Raw genomic sequence first — 17,151 nt, 5'->3', positions numbered from 1 at the left:
CGGGGCCTCCTCTCCGGTTTGGCGTCCCTCTGCTCATGTATAATGTCTTGATGTAGTGCAATCTTGTAACCCTGTTGTGCAACTTTGTTTAATAAAGGTTTTTGAAAATGTAAAATAATAATAATAATATGGCCACAACTGTTAGACCTACCAAGAACTCTGGGGTTCCTGTACCACCAAAATATGCTGAAGTTATAGGTCCTGTCCTGACCTTTAATGAGCTAGCCATCAAAGAGGTGCACTGCACGCTTCACTGCAAAGCAACAACATACACCAACCACCCCAGTGTACTTTGCGAATACAATTGAACCAATTCAGTAATAGATTTGTTCTATCTTGAACCTTTGCATATTCATGTTTGTTTAAAGAGGATCTGAGGAAAGAACCCTTCATTTCAAGAAAGCACAAATGGTTCCCTATGAATGTATGACGTTATTCGCTACAACGACCGCGTTGTGATTCCGCATACCATTACTCCGCAAGTCGGAACAATGACTTACGGAGGGGGGCGCTGTATGTTGGAATAGTATAATTTACTATTCCAACTCCAGTCTGTGCAGACACTAGGGAAGGTGTTGGATTTTAAATCCAACACCTCACCTCCCGCAAGTCGTTCTTCCGACTTGCGGAGTAATGGTATGCGGAATCACAACGCGGTCGTTGTAACGATCACGTTGTGATTCCCTGCGTTTAAAAAGTTTCGGGGTAAACGTGGTTTACCTTTCCCTATTCTTATGGCCAGACTCACCATCCTTAATATTCATTTCTTGAAAGAATTGAGATTACCCAAATATAGCGTAAGCATTAAGAAACTTCTCATACACACTAACAATCCGTGTCCCCGTAATTTACTACTCTATCTGGATGTACTCTGAACAACAATGTATTCCATTGGTAAACAAGCATTGACAAAGTCAATAGGTCTCACCTATGCAAGAGCTATTGGCTTTGGCAATGTGTTTTAGCCACACTACACACCTGTGTGGCACCCATTCAGTATGGCTAAACGAGGGTGGGGTGGGGTGGATTGAAATGTGGTATACTGAGGTGGGTACATTGGGGTTGGTAGATTGGAGTGGGGTAGGTTGGGGTGGAGAACACCATGGGGGGAAGATTGGGGCTGATGGGGTAGTTTGGGGTGGAGTGGATTGGAGCAAATTGCGGTAGACTGGGTGGGGTACATTAGGGTGGGTAGATAGCAGCGGGGTAGATTTGGTGGGGTAGACTGGGGTACACTGGAGTGGGGTACATTGTTGTGGAGTAGACTGGAGTGCGGTAGAGTGTGGTGGATTGAAGTGAGGTAGGTTGGGGTAAATTTGGAGTAGGCTAGATTGTGGTAGATTAAGGTGGAGTAGATTGGGGCAGGTTGGGTGGGGTAGGTTGGAGTGGGGCAGATTGGGACAGATTGGAGTGGGGTAGATGGGGTAGACTGGAGTAGGGTCCAATGAGTGTGATAGACTGGGCTGGGGTAAATTGGGGAGAGGTAGGTTGGGGTAGGGTAGATTGGAGTGGAGTAGGTTTGATAGATTGGGGTGGGGTAGACTGTAGTAGAGTAAATTGGGGTGGGTTAGATTGGAGTGGGCTAAATTGGGGAGGGGTAAATTGGGTGTGGTAGTTTAATTGGGGTAGATGGAGGTGGGGTAGATTGGGTGGGCATATTGAGGTAGATGTGGTGGGGTTGACTGGGGTGGTGTAGATTGGAGCAGATTTGGGTAGGATGGTCAGGGGTAGATCAGAGTGGGGTACATTGGAGTGGAGAAGAATGGAGTGGGGTAGACTGGGGTACATTGGGATCAGGTTGATTGGAGACGGGTAGAAAGGGGTAAATTGGAGTGGTGTAGGTGGGAAGACTGGAGTGGGTGGGATATATTGGAGTGGGGTACACTGGAGTGGGGTAGACAGGAGTTGTGTAGAATGAAGAAAATTTTAATGGAGGACACTGGGGTAGATTGGAGTGGTATAGATGGGGCAGAATGGATGGGGTAGACTGGAGTGGGGCAGACTAGAATAGTTCAAATTGGGGTAGGTTAGGTGGGGTAAACAGGTAGGGTAGATTGGAGTGGGATAGACTGTGGCATATTAAAGTGTGGCGGAGTAGGATAGATTGGAGTGGTTTGGAGTGCGATGTGATGAAGAAGAGGAGCAATATCATATGGAGGAAATGGGAGAAGCAGTCCATGAAGGGAGTGTGAGACTGAAAAGAAGCAACACAAATGTGGAAAAGGAGCAAGTAAAAACACATGAACTGATATGGAGTGCGTAAACAAGATTCAAAAAGTAACTCCAAAATATAGGAGCAGTGGATGTACATATAAGTACGTGGCTCAGGCTCTAGGGGAGGGCCAAAAACAAGAAGAGGCACGACGTATGCATTTCATGGCAAACTGCAACGAAGGATATGACCGCAAAGTTGCAGCTAACAAATAGTAAGCCTGTGGGTGGGCGGTAGCCCACTAACTGCAAACAACATGTCTCGAAGAGACAGCGTATGTGCGGTCTAGCCGAGGCCTAAAAAACACAAACATTTAAAAAAGGGATCAGAAAAATAGTACCAAGCAGAACCAGGCCTTTCCCTCTTGAGTTCCCCATCTCCAATCGTGATGTATTACCACACATTCGTTTTTGGTAGTCGAACCAGCAGCCAAGCAATTCAATCTAGAATTCAAGGTATATTGGAGTGGGTGAAGTGGTATATGTTACCTGAAATTTTTAAGAAATGGTACATTATCAGTACCCAGAAAATAATATATTTTGTTCGCTGTTTGATGGATTACTGAATTAACCACATGGTATATGTTAATTCAGAAGCAATTAAATGTTAAAATTTCTTCTACATGGTTTAGATTTTTGGTGGTTTGCGTAAATGTATCTTTTTGCAAACGTAACCACAGAATACGGAAACTTTGAAAATGAGTGATCTACATTTGGTTAGAAGTAGATTTCTGCTACCCTTTGGTACACTGTATGCTGACAAAAAAGCGCAAAGTCCCACGTGACCTGTATTGCTTCCTATGCGTCTACGAAGTGCTATATGGTTCTTTCCCCCAAACAAAATTATATTCAATGTACAAGTTCAGTTATCAAACATAATATATTCTTATATCATATTTTTTTTCCATACTTTATATTACCATTGGACATAGACAAAAAATCCAAAATTGATTTCACATACTTTTGACAAGTTTGTAACATAAATTACTTTTTGTGGAAAGCTATTACAGCTATTACCACCTGGACAACCACGACGACCCCAACACCACCCCCCTCCTAGAGAACCTCACCAAAAAAGGACTGAACTTGACTCCGCCCCCACTCACACAGCAGGACACACACTCAACCACATCTTCACAGGAGGAAACAGCATCTTCTTCAGCCACACCACGGAACTGCTCTGGACTGACCACCACTGCATCCATTTCTACTTTAGGAAAACCCACCGCACACAAGCACGTGTGCCACCTCTTAGAATCTGGAACAAAGTCTCCGAAGAACACTTCACCTCCGCCTTCAGCTGCACTCCACCCCCAACTACGACAGACGCAGACACCGTGGTAAGCAACCTCCACCAATGGATCGCCAACTGCACCAACACACTCGCCCCCCTCCAAAAGACTATAGGATGACACAACAAGAAAGCAAACTGGTTCACCACGGAACTCCAAGAATCCAAGCGATCCTGCCGATGACTGGAAAAGACATGGAGAAACAGCAAAACTCTGGAAACACGCACCGCGTACAAAACAGCCACCACGGCACACCACCAACTCAACAAATCCACAAAGAAGAACTTCCTCCACAACAGAATCCTCTCCAACGCCCACAACTCCAAGGAACTCTTCTGCATTATTCAGGAATTTTCCAATCCCAACAGCGAAACAACATGCGTCCCTCCATCCCAAGACCTCTGCGACAGACTCCGTTCCTTCTTTCACATCAAGATTAAGATGATCTACGACAACTTCACCGACCAAGACCTCTGCACTGCCTCAATCCCCCGCGACGCTACCCAACAGACCCTACTTACTTGGACCCCACTCACGACAGAAGACACCCTAAAGACCAAGAAGAGCATCCACTCTGGAGCACCTTCAGACCCCTGCCCGCCACACATCTTCCACAGGGCTGCCACAGCCATCGCACCCGAGCTACGCCAAACCATTAACTGCTCCTTCGAGACCGCCACATTCCTTGAGAACTGGAAGTGTGCCGAGGTCAACCCTCCGCAGACCCGATGGACCTCAAGTACTTCAGGACCATCTGGTTACTACCTTTCGCAGCCAAGATCATCAGAAAAGCCTTCTACACCCAGCTAGCATACTTCATCGAAGCCAACAACATCCTAGACACCTCCCTATCCAGATTCCGAAGCAACCACAGCACTGAGACCACCCTCCTCGCCGCCACAGATGACATCCGCACCCTCCTCGACCAAGGCCAAACAGCAGCCCTTATCTTCCTGGACCTATCAGCAATTTCAACACCATCTCCCACCGCACACTAGCCACCAGACCCCACAACGCCGGCATCCAAGTAAAGGCCCTAGACTGGATACGCTCATTCATCATTGGCAAAACAGACAGAATAAGACTCCCGCCGTTCCTTTCAGAACCAACAGAAACCAGATGCAGAGTACCCAAAGGATCCTCCTTCAGCCCCACCCTCTTCAACGTCTACTTGGCCCCCTCACAACCATCGTCAGAAACCATGGGTTCAACATAGTCTCCTACGCCAGTGACACCCAGCTCATCCTCTCCCTCACCAGGCACAACTTCCAAGAAGGGATGAAAGCAGCCGCAAACTCAATGAAGAACAGCTGCCTGAAACTCCCCTCAGAGAAAACAGAAGTCCTCATCCTCGGCTCCACCCCTCTGCATGGGACTACACCTGGTGGCCCCCCGCCCGTGGAAACCCACCCACCCCGACAGACCATGCACGTAACCTTGGCATCATACTGGACTCATCGCTCACTATGAATCACCAGATCAATGCTGTCTCCTCCGCATGCTTCAACACCCTCCACATACTACGCAAAACATTCAAATGGATACCCTCTGACTCCAGGAAGACGGTCACTCACACCCTTCCAACACCAACAGAGTGGACTACGGCAATGCCCTCCATGCCGGAATCAACAAAAAACTCCTCTGCAAACTCTAGACCGTCCAGAACGCCACAGCCAGACTACTCCTCGATATCCCACGGCACAAGCACACCACCCAACACCTCTGCGACCTCCACTAGCTCCCCGTCGAAAAAGAATAACTTTCGAGCTGCTCACACATGCCTACAAAGCCCTCCACAACATCAGTCCACAATACCTCAACAACTGCCTCTCCTTGCATGCCCCCAAGAGAAACCTCCGCTCAGCCGACCTCTCTCTGGCTTCCGTCCCACGCTTCTACAGGAACAGAGTGTGCCTCGCAGCCAAGACCTGTAACGATCTCTCACTTCACCTTCGGCGTAGCCCAACACTGCACCAATTCAGAAAAGACCTCAAGCCTGGCTCTTTGAATGACCCCAACGGAGCTGCACACACCCCACACCCCCAGCGCATTGAGACCCTAACGAGTGAGTAGTGCACTTTATAAACCCCTGATTGATTGATTACAATAAAAATATTGGACACATTACATGCATAATATTAAAATAAGAGATACCCCCACACGTCAATCCTCTCACTCCTATACAGATCCAGAATCACCACCTACCATACTCTACATTCACACCCAGACCCAGCCACTCTACACATACACGGCATTAAATACAATGAAAAAACTGTTTTGATTTTTAGAGTATGATAGGTGGTGATTCTGGATGGGTTGAGGAGTGAGAGGATTGAAAGATGCTAGAAAACACAGTAGCATAACTTCCAACTTGTTTGGGGGCATTAAGGAACATGCTGGCCAGATAAACAGGTGGAACTACATACAACCATGACTATAACACCAGCAGCCCCCTGAAGCCATCATGCTGAAGCTGCACAGAACCATTACATCCAAATAAGGACCTATAAATTACTAGAATTTATTCATAGATGTAATCCTTTTGGACTGGTGTTTAAATAAAATTGAATGTTTAGCCTTAAATATAAAGTTGTATATATAGTTCTTCAATATAGGTTTAGAGACATTGATATCGTTTTAAATGCATCCCTATTGCAATGCAAGGTCTGAAGAAGAGAACTAAAATGTGAACAGGGATGGTCAATGAGCTTGGACAAAAATATTATTATTTCACAAATCTGTTGTATCATAAAGTGTAACTACTAGACTGGAAATTTACCTTTAGTCATATGTGTTCTTCAATTCCCTCTCTCCACACAGTTCTTGGAATTCTCTATAAATTACAACTACTACAGGCTTCTTATTAAGCTGCACATTTAGCAATATTTCTGAATTCATTACTCTTTTTTGGTACAAATAAAATTATTGCTAAAAGCTTTGCATGTTCTATCTGAAGAGTAATACTGTAAGTAATAATCTTGTTAAATAAATCAGGCTTAGAATACAGTAGCATGTTTGACATCGCTTAAGACCATTTTAAGATCCAGGATCACCCTAGAGTTGCTGTCACAGGTGTGTTAGGAGAAGACAGTGAGCACGGTCTCTCTGATAGCTGCAATAATCTTTGGGGGTGGGCTGACTGACCGGCATCCAAGGCCATCCCTATGAGCTGGACATAGTAAGAGGACTGCAGAATGAATTTAGATTACCGCCAGCCAATGTCTAAGACAGCAACCAAAGGTCTCCCTCAAAGCCTAAAATGTTTGAAACCCAACTTTTGCCACACACAGCCCGAGAAATAATTGCAAAAAGACTGCACACAAAGCTTAGCTGGATCAAAAATTAATACAGCACAGGGTGACAAATGGACATATGAGACAGTGGCATGCAGGATAAATGAGCCATGTATTCTCTGGAAACAAAATGTTTTAATTTCTTAGAAATAGTTTAATATGCACATTGCAACATGCTACCAAGAATCTGCACCCTGAGAAACAAACCTAGGTCTATATGGGAGTGAGACGAGCTACAAACAGTAGAAGCTCATTTGAGAATCCAAATTAATTCTACTGTTTCTGACCTTTTGGAAGGCAGAAGCGGGAACACAATCCCTCCTCAAACCCTACCTTTTCTGGACCAGCCATCACAACACTGTGATCTGTTCAGAATGGACAGGATTTAAGCCATAGCAATGAATGCTATAATTACATAAAAAAAAGAAAACGGACCATAAACAGTAAGTGAAAAATAGGTTTTGTCCACCTCACCTGCAACTGCATGACAACATAGTTGAATCGGTCATTCCTTCCACACCCTATGAATCTGCATACGTGGTCTTTCCCTGTTCCAAAGACATGCAACATTAGTACTGATAGCAGCAGGGATATAAACATTTTATAACTATTTGCATACATTTTCTTTATTAATCATAAAAATACTTATGTGCAAAATATAATGCTATGCAAGGTAATTCGGTTGTTCAGTACATTTGCTGTCTTTTTGCTAGAGTTGTTGATGCAATTTTAACATCTTTGGTATGCCGACTGAAATTTTAACGGCTTTTTAAACATTTACTGCTATATATTTCTGTACCGATTGTTAAAGTGTTTAGAGGCGGATGTACCAAGCCTTTTCTGATTTGTAAACAGCCCGATTTGCAAAATAGGGTCATTTGCGACAGCAAAAAGGCATTTTGATACGTCAGAAAGCCACATTACGATTCAGTAACACATTACTGAATTGCAACTTGGGCTTGTGATTACATACCTATTCGGTATTTGGAAGGGCCATGTTCAGGGTGTCCTGTTCAAATACTTAATTGCAGTGAAATGTATTAATGTTTTGGAACCAAAATCTGGTTGCAAAACATTAACATTTTCCTGACTTCTGAAAGGTAGTGGAAAGGCATCCGCAAATGGCACAGGGTCCCAATAGGACCACTTCTGCTTTGTGAATGCTGAAAAACATATATATATCTGTTTAAAAAAAATGTTGGTTAGATGTTTTGTCTTGCTTTTTTAAAGGCATCCCGTTTTCCTTTAAGGAAAGAAGGAGGCATTTAAAACAACATTTTTAAAAGCAATCACAGGCATGGTGGTCAGCTGACTTCAGCAGGCCACCATCCCAGTGATGGCTGCGATTCATAGTGGGTGGCAATTTGAAACCTTCCTCATTAATATTCATGAGGTAGTTCGAACTGCGATCCACTACAGATCATGTTATTGCGAACCACCTATCAGCACATAGGTTAGTTCGCAAAAACAGAATAGATTCAGCAAAGGACGGGGCGCAGCTGGCAAACTTTTACCATTCTTACTTAGTACATCTGGCCTTTAATATTGTCTAAGCTCAAAGGTTGAAAATCTTTATTTGGTCAAAAAAGGATCATAAAAGCACATGTTAAAAACAATTACAAACAGATCACACACAATGAATCACTAAAGTCAATTACTGAAATATACGTCATCATTGCCATTGCATGGCATCATAGCTGAATCATGATGCGTATTTTTTCCCTAAGATCCTCGTCTGAGTAATAAAATTTAACACTGCATAACAGATTGTCTAGACACTGAAGAGACACAGCAAACACACACAAGTTGATGAAAGAAAAGCTTGCAATAAGTCTAACCACTTGCAATCAGTCGGGCATAGGTGCTAAAAGTAGGGGTGTAGGGGGTGCAACAGAACCCACAAAATAACCATTCTGGAGCGTCGAAGGTGAACAAGCTTTAAAAGATGACTTCACATTTTTATCTTGTCACATTTGCTTTGCTTTCAAATACAGAGGTCAAATGTCAGTCTAATCTTCTGACAAATTGCTGCTTATTCTTTTAACACGGAGACTGGTGTTTACTTTCTTTCTCTTACTGCCAAGTGTGAGTATTCTGTAAAGTGTACTATGGGGCAATCTTGCTGGTGTGGAAGGAAAGGCTGTAGGTTGTAATTTTCTTCTAACAATACAAAAAATGTAAATACCTATAAATGAACAAATATTTCAAAATATATAAACAGTTAAGAAAGCACAATTGAATTCTGAGCTTCTAATCCTGAAGAGTGATGGAAACAAAGATTTTAAAAACAGTCAAAACAAATCACAATACTTGAACCAACAAATTCCACACATTATCGTTTGTGGGCTCTAGTGTTATCAGTAAAACTGCACGTCTGTGTAAATGTAGTGGTCATTTCAATGGAAAACGTGCTGTCTGTAAATGACAATATGCTATCACACCATGCTTTAGTAATATATGTGTGACACAGATGCTCCTAAATGCAGCACCAGCTACATACTACATACGCCCTTTTTACTCTCCTGTAGACTGGGTGTGGCTCATTTGCAACAGTTTTTCTTTGTGTGATACTTGGATTTTCACACCCTCTATGAGTTCAGTGATGCAACTTTGATGGCAGCACCCTCACTCTGAAAACTGACCCAGCACCACTGTGCTCGGGGTGCATTTAAGCCCATCATTCTTTGTATGCCATGCCGCCTCAGTAGGACCACTTTGGCCTTACAAAATATAAAGAACAAACAGAAGGACACAGGGTTTGAAGGTCCCTTACACACCTGCTTTTATGTTAGAATACCCTTAGAACAAAGGAGTTTGACAGAAATATGGGGTCCTAAACATCATTTTTTTTAATGATATAAAGGACAAAATATTCTTTTCAGATGATATTTTCTAATTTCATACAAACACAACTAGCTGAATGTACTGTCCCAGGAAACTCACTTCTATTAAAGAAACTTGAGATGGCATGGCTGAGAGCTTAAAGTGGGCTCAACAAGAAGTACAACAATATTTACGAACCAAGTGAAGATAACAATGGGATTAGCAGGATTTTTTTCTGAAATAATTTCAATACTGCAATAAAAGGTAAAGGAAATAAACAACGCAATCATGTAGGATGCGTGCTGGAACAGCGGCTGGGTACCATTAATCATACCCATGGCGCCATTCTGCTTAAAATAAAAATGTTAACTGTTTGAGCCTGAAGTGGCTCCAGTGAGTTACGGTCTGACTGAGTTACAATACGGGTGATCTACTAGAGTAGGCTACAATCATAGATGTTTTTCTGGCTACTAAAAGAACTTCTAAAACTTCAGCGGGAGGTCCCTGCGTGATGTGCTTCTTGACACTAGGTGTTTTTCTTTGAATTCTAGGGCTTTATGCTCTGCTTCATAATGTAATAAACAAGAATGCAAGACCCAGAATTCAAAGAAAAACCCCAGACTAAAGCAGCACATCATGGCAGGTCTGGAGTAATGGGAAACACATAATGCAGCCTGAATCTGTTCAAACAAGTCCCAACAGAGAGCCCCTTACAAAATGACGCCTTTTTCACAGGAAGCGACACTTCTTGTAATAACCTGTGGCATAGATAACTATTTCCAGGATCTGATCTAGTACTTCCCGAAGGAAGTCCCATCCATGGTTAACTAAAGATGTTATGCTCAGCAAGGCAGCTTTTGTATCATACTTCCCAGCTACCTGAACTAGTGATAGAGCAACTCCTCTGTTTATGACTAGGTTCTAAAAAGGATAACTTTCTTGCAAAGATCCATTGACCCCACCCTTCCCTGCCCTGTTTGATCCTTTAAATCATGGTTTAAGTGTTGTTCTTTAAGACCTGACCTGGACAACCTTGTACTTGAAGGAGATAAACCTTCAAACACCAACATTAACATCAAAGCTCTCAATTACAGAAGACTGATGTGGATTGATATCTCCTTATGCAACTAAGATGCAATAAACATCATATCGCAGAGGTGGACACTCCAGCCCATAAGGGAGGTGCAGTAACTAATGTCACCTTAGCCAAGGCGCTCAACACTGTTCACCTTTGAGAAAATGAATATTACACTAAGTAGAGCCCGTTCTGAGTGAGCTGGCCATATAATTGGCTCCCCTGATATCTCAGTTACAAATCAAGTGAGGCTTATACAGCCTGGCTTGTGGAACTAGGAAAATGTGGGAGGGTAATAACTTTACAATGGAACAAGCAGACACAATGGGAAACTGATATGGACAGACTGTTCAGGGGAAAGGAATGGGAGCAGGCCAGGCAGAGGGTCCACAGGGTGTGATGGAACACACGCTATAAATGCAAACAACTCAACTTTTTACAACATACCTCCCTCACTCCACATAGGTGAAACATGATGCAATCCGTCATGCGCTGTCCCCACTTGTGGTGGACAGGCATTCTGGGCCTTTACAGAAGGCAGACGAGCAAATATAGTGGGCAACAGATTCCTTGATTTGTCCCTGTTAAGTGCCTGAAGGGACATAGAACGACATCGGTGATCTCTAGAAGGACCGCCCGACAGTAGGTAAAAACATGAGATGGTGAACTGGGGGCCACTATACGAGCTGAGAACTGAGGGGGGTCTGCAAGAAACCCATCTCATACCTTTGAACAGAAATCCTCATTGCCTTCCGAAAGATAAAATGGCTGAATACCCCTATGACGCTTTGCACCGTGACTCTGCCTCCGGATTACCAATCAAATAAAAGCAGATAGAATTAGTTGACTCATGTATTTGCCGGACTTGAAATGACCCAGCAGGTGGGCAATTGTTAATAACAACTGTATTGAAATATGTGGGCGGACAAAGTGCTCTGGTGTAGTTGGAATGAGATCATCCTCAGCCATACAAATGAGTGATCATTGCTATATCCCGTCTATACACTGAACACAAGTGCACAAAACACAAATACGTACTGCTTAGCATTATACTCCACTATGAAAATGTTTGATATACAAGTATAAAGCTGATAAAAACATTTAAAAAACAAAATAAATTTAAAATACAGTCTGTTGAGATCTGTCTGAGAAGCTGGAAATCATCATCTGAACCCTTTACAACTTTATTTTAGGTTATTATTAATATTTTCTTTCTAATCAGATAGGTTCGCATCTGACATTTGTTGAGCCCTGCCTCTATCAACTGAAGCTTCTGCATAGGCACAAGATATAACTTCTGCTAAAATGATGTCTGTAGAAGAATGATGATCTTTCTGTGGAATTTCTAGGTCGGATACTTCAAAGACAAGTCGTCCAGAAAAAGAATAAATATAAGTGCTCTTATGGTGAAAATATTAAACCACAACCACCAGCACTTTGGTAAAGACTTGAGATCTGTAATGAGGCCAAAAGAGAAGTGAACTGGAAAAACTCCTACAGTGAGCTTCAAGTCTTTCCTGTATTTCTTGGCACAAGAGACATGGAAAGATGTGTCATGAAGGCCCAAGGAGAACATCTTATCCAGCGCTTTCAACACAGAAAAGATCCGTAGTGATCATCCGATCCGGTCGTACTAGAGGAACTTGTTTAGGAATCTAAAATCCAAGATAGAGTCCTCTCTCTTTTGTCAACTCTTGGAGATATATGGAATAGCAATCCTTTCCTATCTCAACAAAGGAACCATCTCCGCTGCCCTTAGCAGGCAGGAAGTTTACCCTGCTTATCAAGATGTTTTGTAGGGGATTGACAAATAGGGTGAGGTGGGACAGTGTGGGAATCTCTTGAAAAGGTAGGGAGTATCTGGATCGCATTATCTAAAGGACCCATTGGTCCAATATTAGGTCCTACCAGTGCTCCAAAAATTAAGTCAGATGGCCCCCAATTGGTGTATCGTGTTCAGAGCAGACGGAAGGCATAGAAAGGTTTTAAGGATGTAGGGGTGGAGGAGGATAATGCCTCCAGCTTGCTATTTTCCCGCTTTATTGGTAGAAAAAAAGATATGGTGTTAGTTGTTGCTGGTAATGATGACCATATGGTGACTACTGACACTACATTTCCTGCATTACCTGTAGAATTTATTTGTGGGAGAAGCCAGGCCTGGGTGCTAACTGTGGCTCTATTCTGTTTGTTTAAAGCACGCCAATGAAGAGTCTGTTTTCTCTCCAAAACGGTATGCATCCTGTGGAGGCTTCCGAGGGGTCTAGTACTTTTTGCATAACTTGTTTGGCAGCATCCATCCTATCCAGTGATAGCTCCGTGAAAGGGTACCTCGGTTGCTCTTGAGGCTAGAAGCCAATAAAGGTCATGTGAGCATTAGAGAAACACAGACTGGTTCCCTGAAGCACAGCCTTTCAGTCCCATAGTGTCTAGCTTTTTTGATTCCCTATTCAGAGGGGCAGAAGTTATTATTCTGATTTTACAGGATGAAGCCTAAAACACTAAGATTTCAGCTTAAGACAAAGCAACAAATATTGGGGTGGTGGGGTTCAGAAGGATTGGCCCTGCATTTTAGGCAAACTTCAGAAAAGTTGGTATCCTTTGTGCTACATCCAGGCATCACATACTCGTTCCATTAAAAGCTTCAATAAATCATAGAATACCATTTGGAAACTGGTATCTACCACAATTGCTGTGACAAAGATGTTCGTTTACAGGGCTTTGCTGCCGTTTCAATCGCTGCAGCATAGTAAGACTGATACAGTGCAAAGGGACCTTCCACAATATGGAATTCTGCTTCTGGTGAGGTGCCTAACTCACACCCCAATGAGGTGTATTAGTATCAGGAGGAGGCAGCAGGCTATGAGGTCATCCACATCTACTGCCATATGGATGAAGGAACTGATGTGCATCGGAATTATATACTAACAGGTCTGCAAAATGGGAAACCTCATCCAGTATCCTGTATCCAGGGAAGGGGAATCTGTAGATATTATTCCCTATGGTAGTGCTCTGTTTGATGTGGATCATGGCACCAAGAAAGTCAGCTGGCATCACCATGACCAGACTGGAGCACTGCAGTGGGCTTTCATCTTGGTTTTGGGTTTCAAGTCTTCAGGGAGCTTGAGACGATGGGCTTTGAAGGACTCCGAGTCAGGACTGCAGTCACCAAAATCAATGGACTTATGGGAAGATCCAGTCCAACTTCAACCAGGCTAATATAAGGTTTAATAACTATCGGATCGCAAGGTGGAGAAAGCACAGATAAAGTCAGCAGATACGGCTTGTTCAGCCATTGGTTTTGAATGTGTGGTTTGAGTTTATTAACCCACAATACAGACACTGGTTGATATAACTGTCATTCACCATCCTAAAAAGAATGCTGAAATGAATCTATAAATCTTCAAACATAGTTTGCTACAAAATGATCATTATACATAAACCACAATCATTTTATCACATTAGAAAACATACAGATAATACCTTAAATTAAATGAAATATAGATCCAAACTGCAATCACTTCCAGCAAACTGCAAGTCAGTTCATAATATAAGGATTAGTTCCTTTTCATCAGCATACAACTATTGCAGTGGTAGATTATCTGAAACTAGCAAGTGCCCCCATCCTGAAGTAAGAAACACAATAACCTACACCCCTCTGCATAGGTGGCTGAGTTACTTTTTTTTCAAATAAAACTCAGATTGTCTTCTTTGCAGCGAGGAAAAAGTGTCCCTCTCTCTCTTTGCAGACTCATACCCTCAAAGGATAACTGAAACTCCAGGAAAATTATATGTTTCATCATGAATGGTCATTAGAAAAAACAAGTCAAAGGAAGTCTGTAGAAGCCGTACTATCTTTTAAAAGGAGATTACTTCCAAATCAGGAGACTTGTGCTCCTAAGGGCACTAAACAACATCTTCAGTTTTCTGAAAAGCCCCAAAGGACCTCAAAGAGAGCAGAAGTGATGATGAAAACGCTGGCCGGTCTGAGAATGAGCAGGCAGAATGCCATCCACCAAAGCAGCAGCATGTGTAAACAAGACATGCTTCTCGTTTGCTTGATAACTGGCTGCGGTAAATTATGCTGGAGCTATTCCAGGCTGATGAAGAACATCTGGATGTTCTTCGTTAAACAACCTTGGGTGTAACTTAGGGTAGTTCCCAGAGCCCTTTGGCACTGAAAGACCTGAAACCATGATCTGGGAACAAGGGAAACATTAGGGGGAAAGGGGATACTGCACACCTTGGAATGATGGCTTCTGACTTTATCCCTGTAAAGCATTGGGGAGATGATCCATTAAATGAATATCTTGTTAGCAACTGGGAATGTGAGGCCATTCAGGAGCCTTTGTGGGCCCATGATTAGAGGTGCTGTCCTTGCTTTAACACTGGATCTGTTGTCCAAATAGAGCAACTCATCCAGCTGCAGAACCTACTGAAGAATGCTTTACAGTTAGGTGAGTCAACCTGCAGAATACACAGAGGCCCGGTGAGGTGTGCAATGATGCCAGACAAATGGAAACTGTGTGCTGGAAAACGGTATCACAGCGCTAAAAATCTAAAGTACAGCTGAGGATTTAGAACTGACAAAAACAAAGCAAACGTCGGCCGAAAGGTGAGCAGAGACTGGGCAAACAAGTAATCTGCCATGGGAAAAAGGTTACGCTTAAGTGCGGCCATACTTCAAAATGACCAGTGTTTATGCTTGATATAAATGCACTCCAACAGTCCTACCCCTTATATCCCATCAGAGTGCCGGGTGGGAGGTAGGATGTACCTGTAGGAACCGGTTACTAATCAGTTACACCAACCCACTCTTCGTACCATGCTCCCTCTACATACGCCTTCAATTACATGATTCTAACTCAACTGGGATATCATTCCTACTGCATGGCAATCACAGTGGTAGCAGGACCACAATCATCTTCGCGGCAATACGTTAACAGATTATTGATGCTGCCTGCTGGACATTAGGCAAAAGGTCTCCGTTCCCTCACCAAGGTCAACTTAACCAGTGAAGGAGTTCCGAGCGTTTGAAGTGAAGGTGGGTTATGGTGCTCCTGCGGTTAAGTCCTAACCTGCTTGGAAACTTGCACTTCTGTGGAAGATCTACACCTAGAAAAATCTTGAACTCCTGCTATTCATGTCCTACGACAGAGAAGCCTGTCCTTTTCTTTCCTGTGCATGCACAACCTGTGTGTACAGGGAAACCTGCTGCCTGTAATGTGCCTGCTTTTTGTGTGAGGGAAGCTTTCATAGCAGCTGGCTGTGTGTGTGTATGCATGTGTAAAGGGCGCATCTATGTGATCGTGGCCGAGTCCGTTTGTATGTCGGAGGTGCTGTCTGCACAGTAGCTAATATGTGCACCTTAAACAGGCACTGCAGCCGCTTTTGTTGTACCTGCAATGCTGGTGTAAATGTATCTGTAATGTATGTTGGTGATGCTTGAGAAAACCATTTCAATATTCAGTAGCCAAAACCAGTGGTTTTATCACCCTTAGCTTGGTTGGGTAGCTGACTGGCAATCAACATGTCCAACAGACTGTAATTCCATGCTTGCACCAGCCTTTCCATGAACTACTTCCTTAAATTACTCACAAGGCACAACCAAAGTCAAATAAAGGCCAAAGCCACGGTGAAACTACAGCCCCCTACGGATAACCACGCGCAATCGCATATAGCGGCGCAGCGCCAATGAACATCAGCGCCATAAGCTATTCGTACTCTATTTATTACACGAGGTGTGCTGTACACGTCTCTGTCCAAGGGAGTTCTGCGGCAGACTGTCAGGGGCACCAGACTGCAGCAGCAGCATTCTTCCACTAATGAGGCTGCAGCTCACACATTCATGCCAGGCTTTATCACTGCTATGACATTTGAGAGGAACACGCCCCCAGATACGTGCATTACTGCAGTCTGCTCTGCCAGCAGCACAATGAAGCTGTCCAAAGCCCTGGAAGCGCGGGGAGCCCGTGTAATTGAAGACATAACTCACTGGCAGCCTGCTTGACACAGCATTTATGCAAGGACCTTTTACAGCACTGTGGGGAAATACAGTGCAGCTCTCCTAAACAACAAGCAGCTTTCAAAACCTCTTAATGTGCTGCTATAAAGGAGCAGGGTGGCTGTCCTAGTTTACCCTCAGCATTTATATTATGGAAAATATCAAGAGAATCTGAGCAGACTCTCTCCAGGCCTCGGTCGCCACTACCACTGTAAGGGCGGGTTGTACCACTCTTCTTACCTATGACTTCAAAGAGGTAGCCACATGGAACAGAACTCCTGCACTTTGTACCTTTTCGTTTTCTGCCGGTGTAAACTTTAATCCACGTGAGCTGGGAGGTTTAGAGGCAACTGAGCAGTACCCCCCCCCCCTTACTGCCAAAGATCATCGGCTGGTGTCAACTCTAATCTACCTGAGCTGGGAGGTTCAGGGGAGCTGAGCAGTTCCCCCCCACCC

At 43.6% G+C, this 17,151-nt stretch overlaps 1 protein-coding gene across 3 annotated transcripts in view; it reads right to left on the bottom strand.

The window, feature by feature from the left end:
* The window catches only part of TTBK2 (tau tubulin kinase 2), a 536,541-nt gene that overhangs the window by 304,760 nt on the left and 214,630 nt on the right, over window positions 1-17,151 (bottom strand). For all 3 annotated transcript variants that reach the window (XM_085627231.1, XM_085627232.1, XM_085627233.1), the window contains exon 5: window positions 7,271-7,344. In XM_085627231.1, the coding sequence (XP_085483357.1) occupies window positions 7,271-7,344 (74 nt within the window). The remainder of the gene's footprint in view (window positions 1-7,270; window positions 7,345-17,151) is intronic.

Source organism: Triturus cristatus, chromosome 9 (genome assembly GCF_964204655.1).
Source record: "Triturus cristatus chromosome 9, aTriCri1.1, whole genome shotgun sequence".
NCBI classification, from domain to species: Eukaryota; Metazoa; Chordata; class Amphibia; order Caudata; family Salamandridae; genus Triturus; species Triturus cristatus.
The sequence above is the reverse complement of the archived record's forward strand: the minus strand, read 5'-3'. Positions and strand labels throughout refer to the sequence as shown.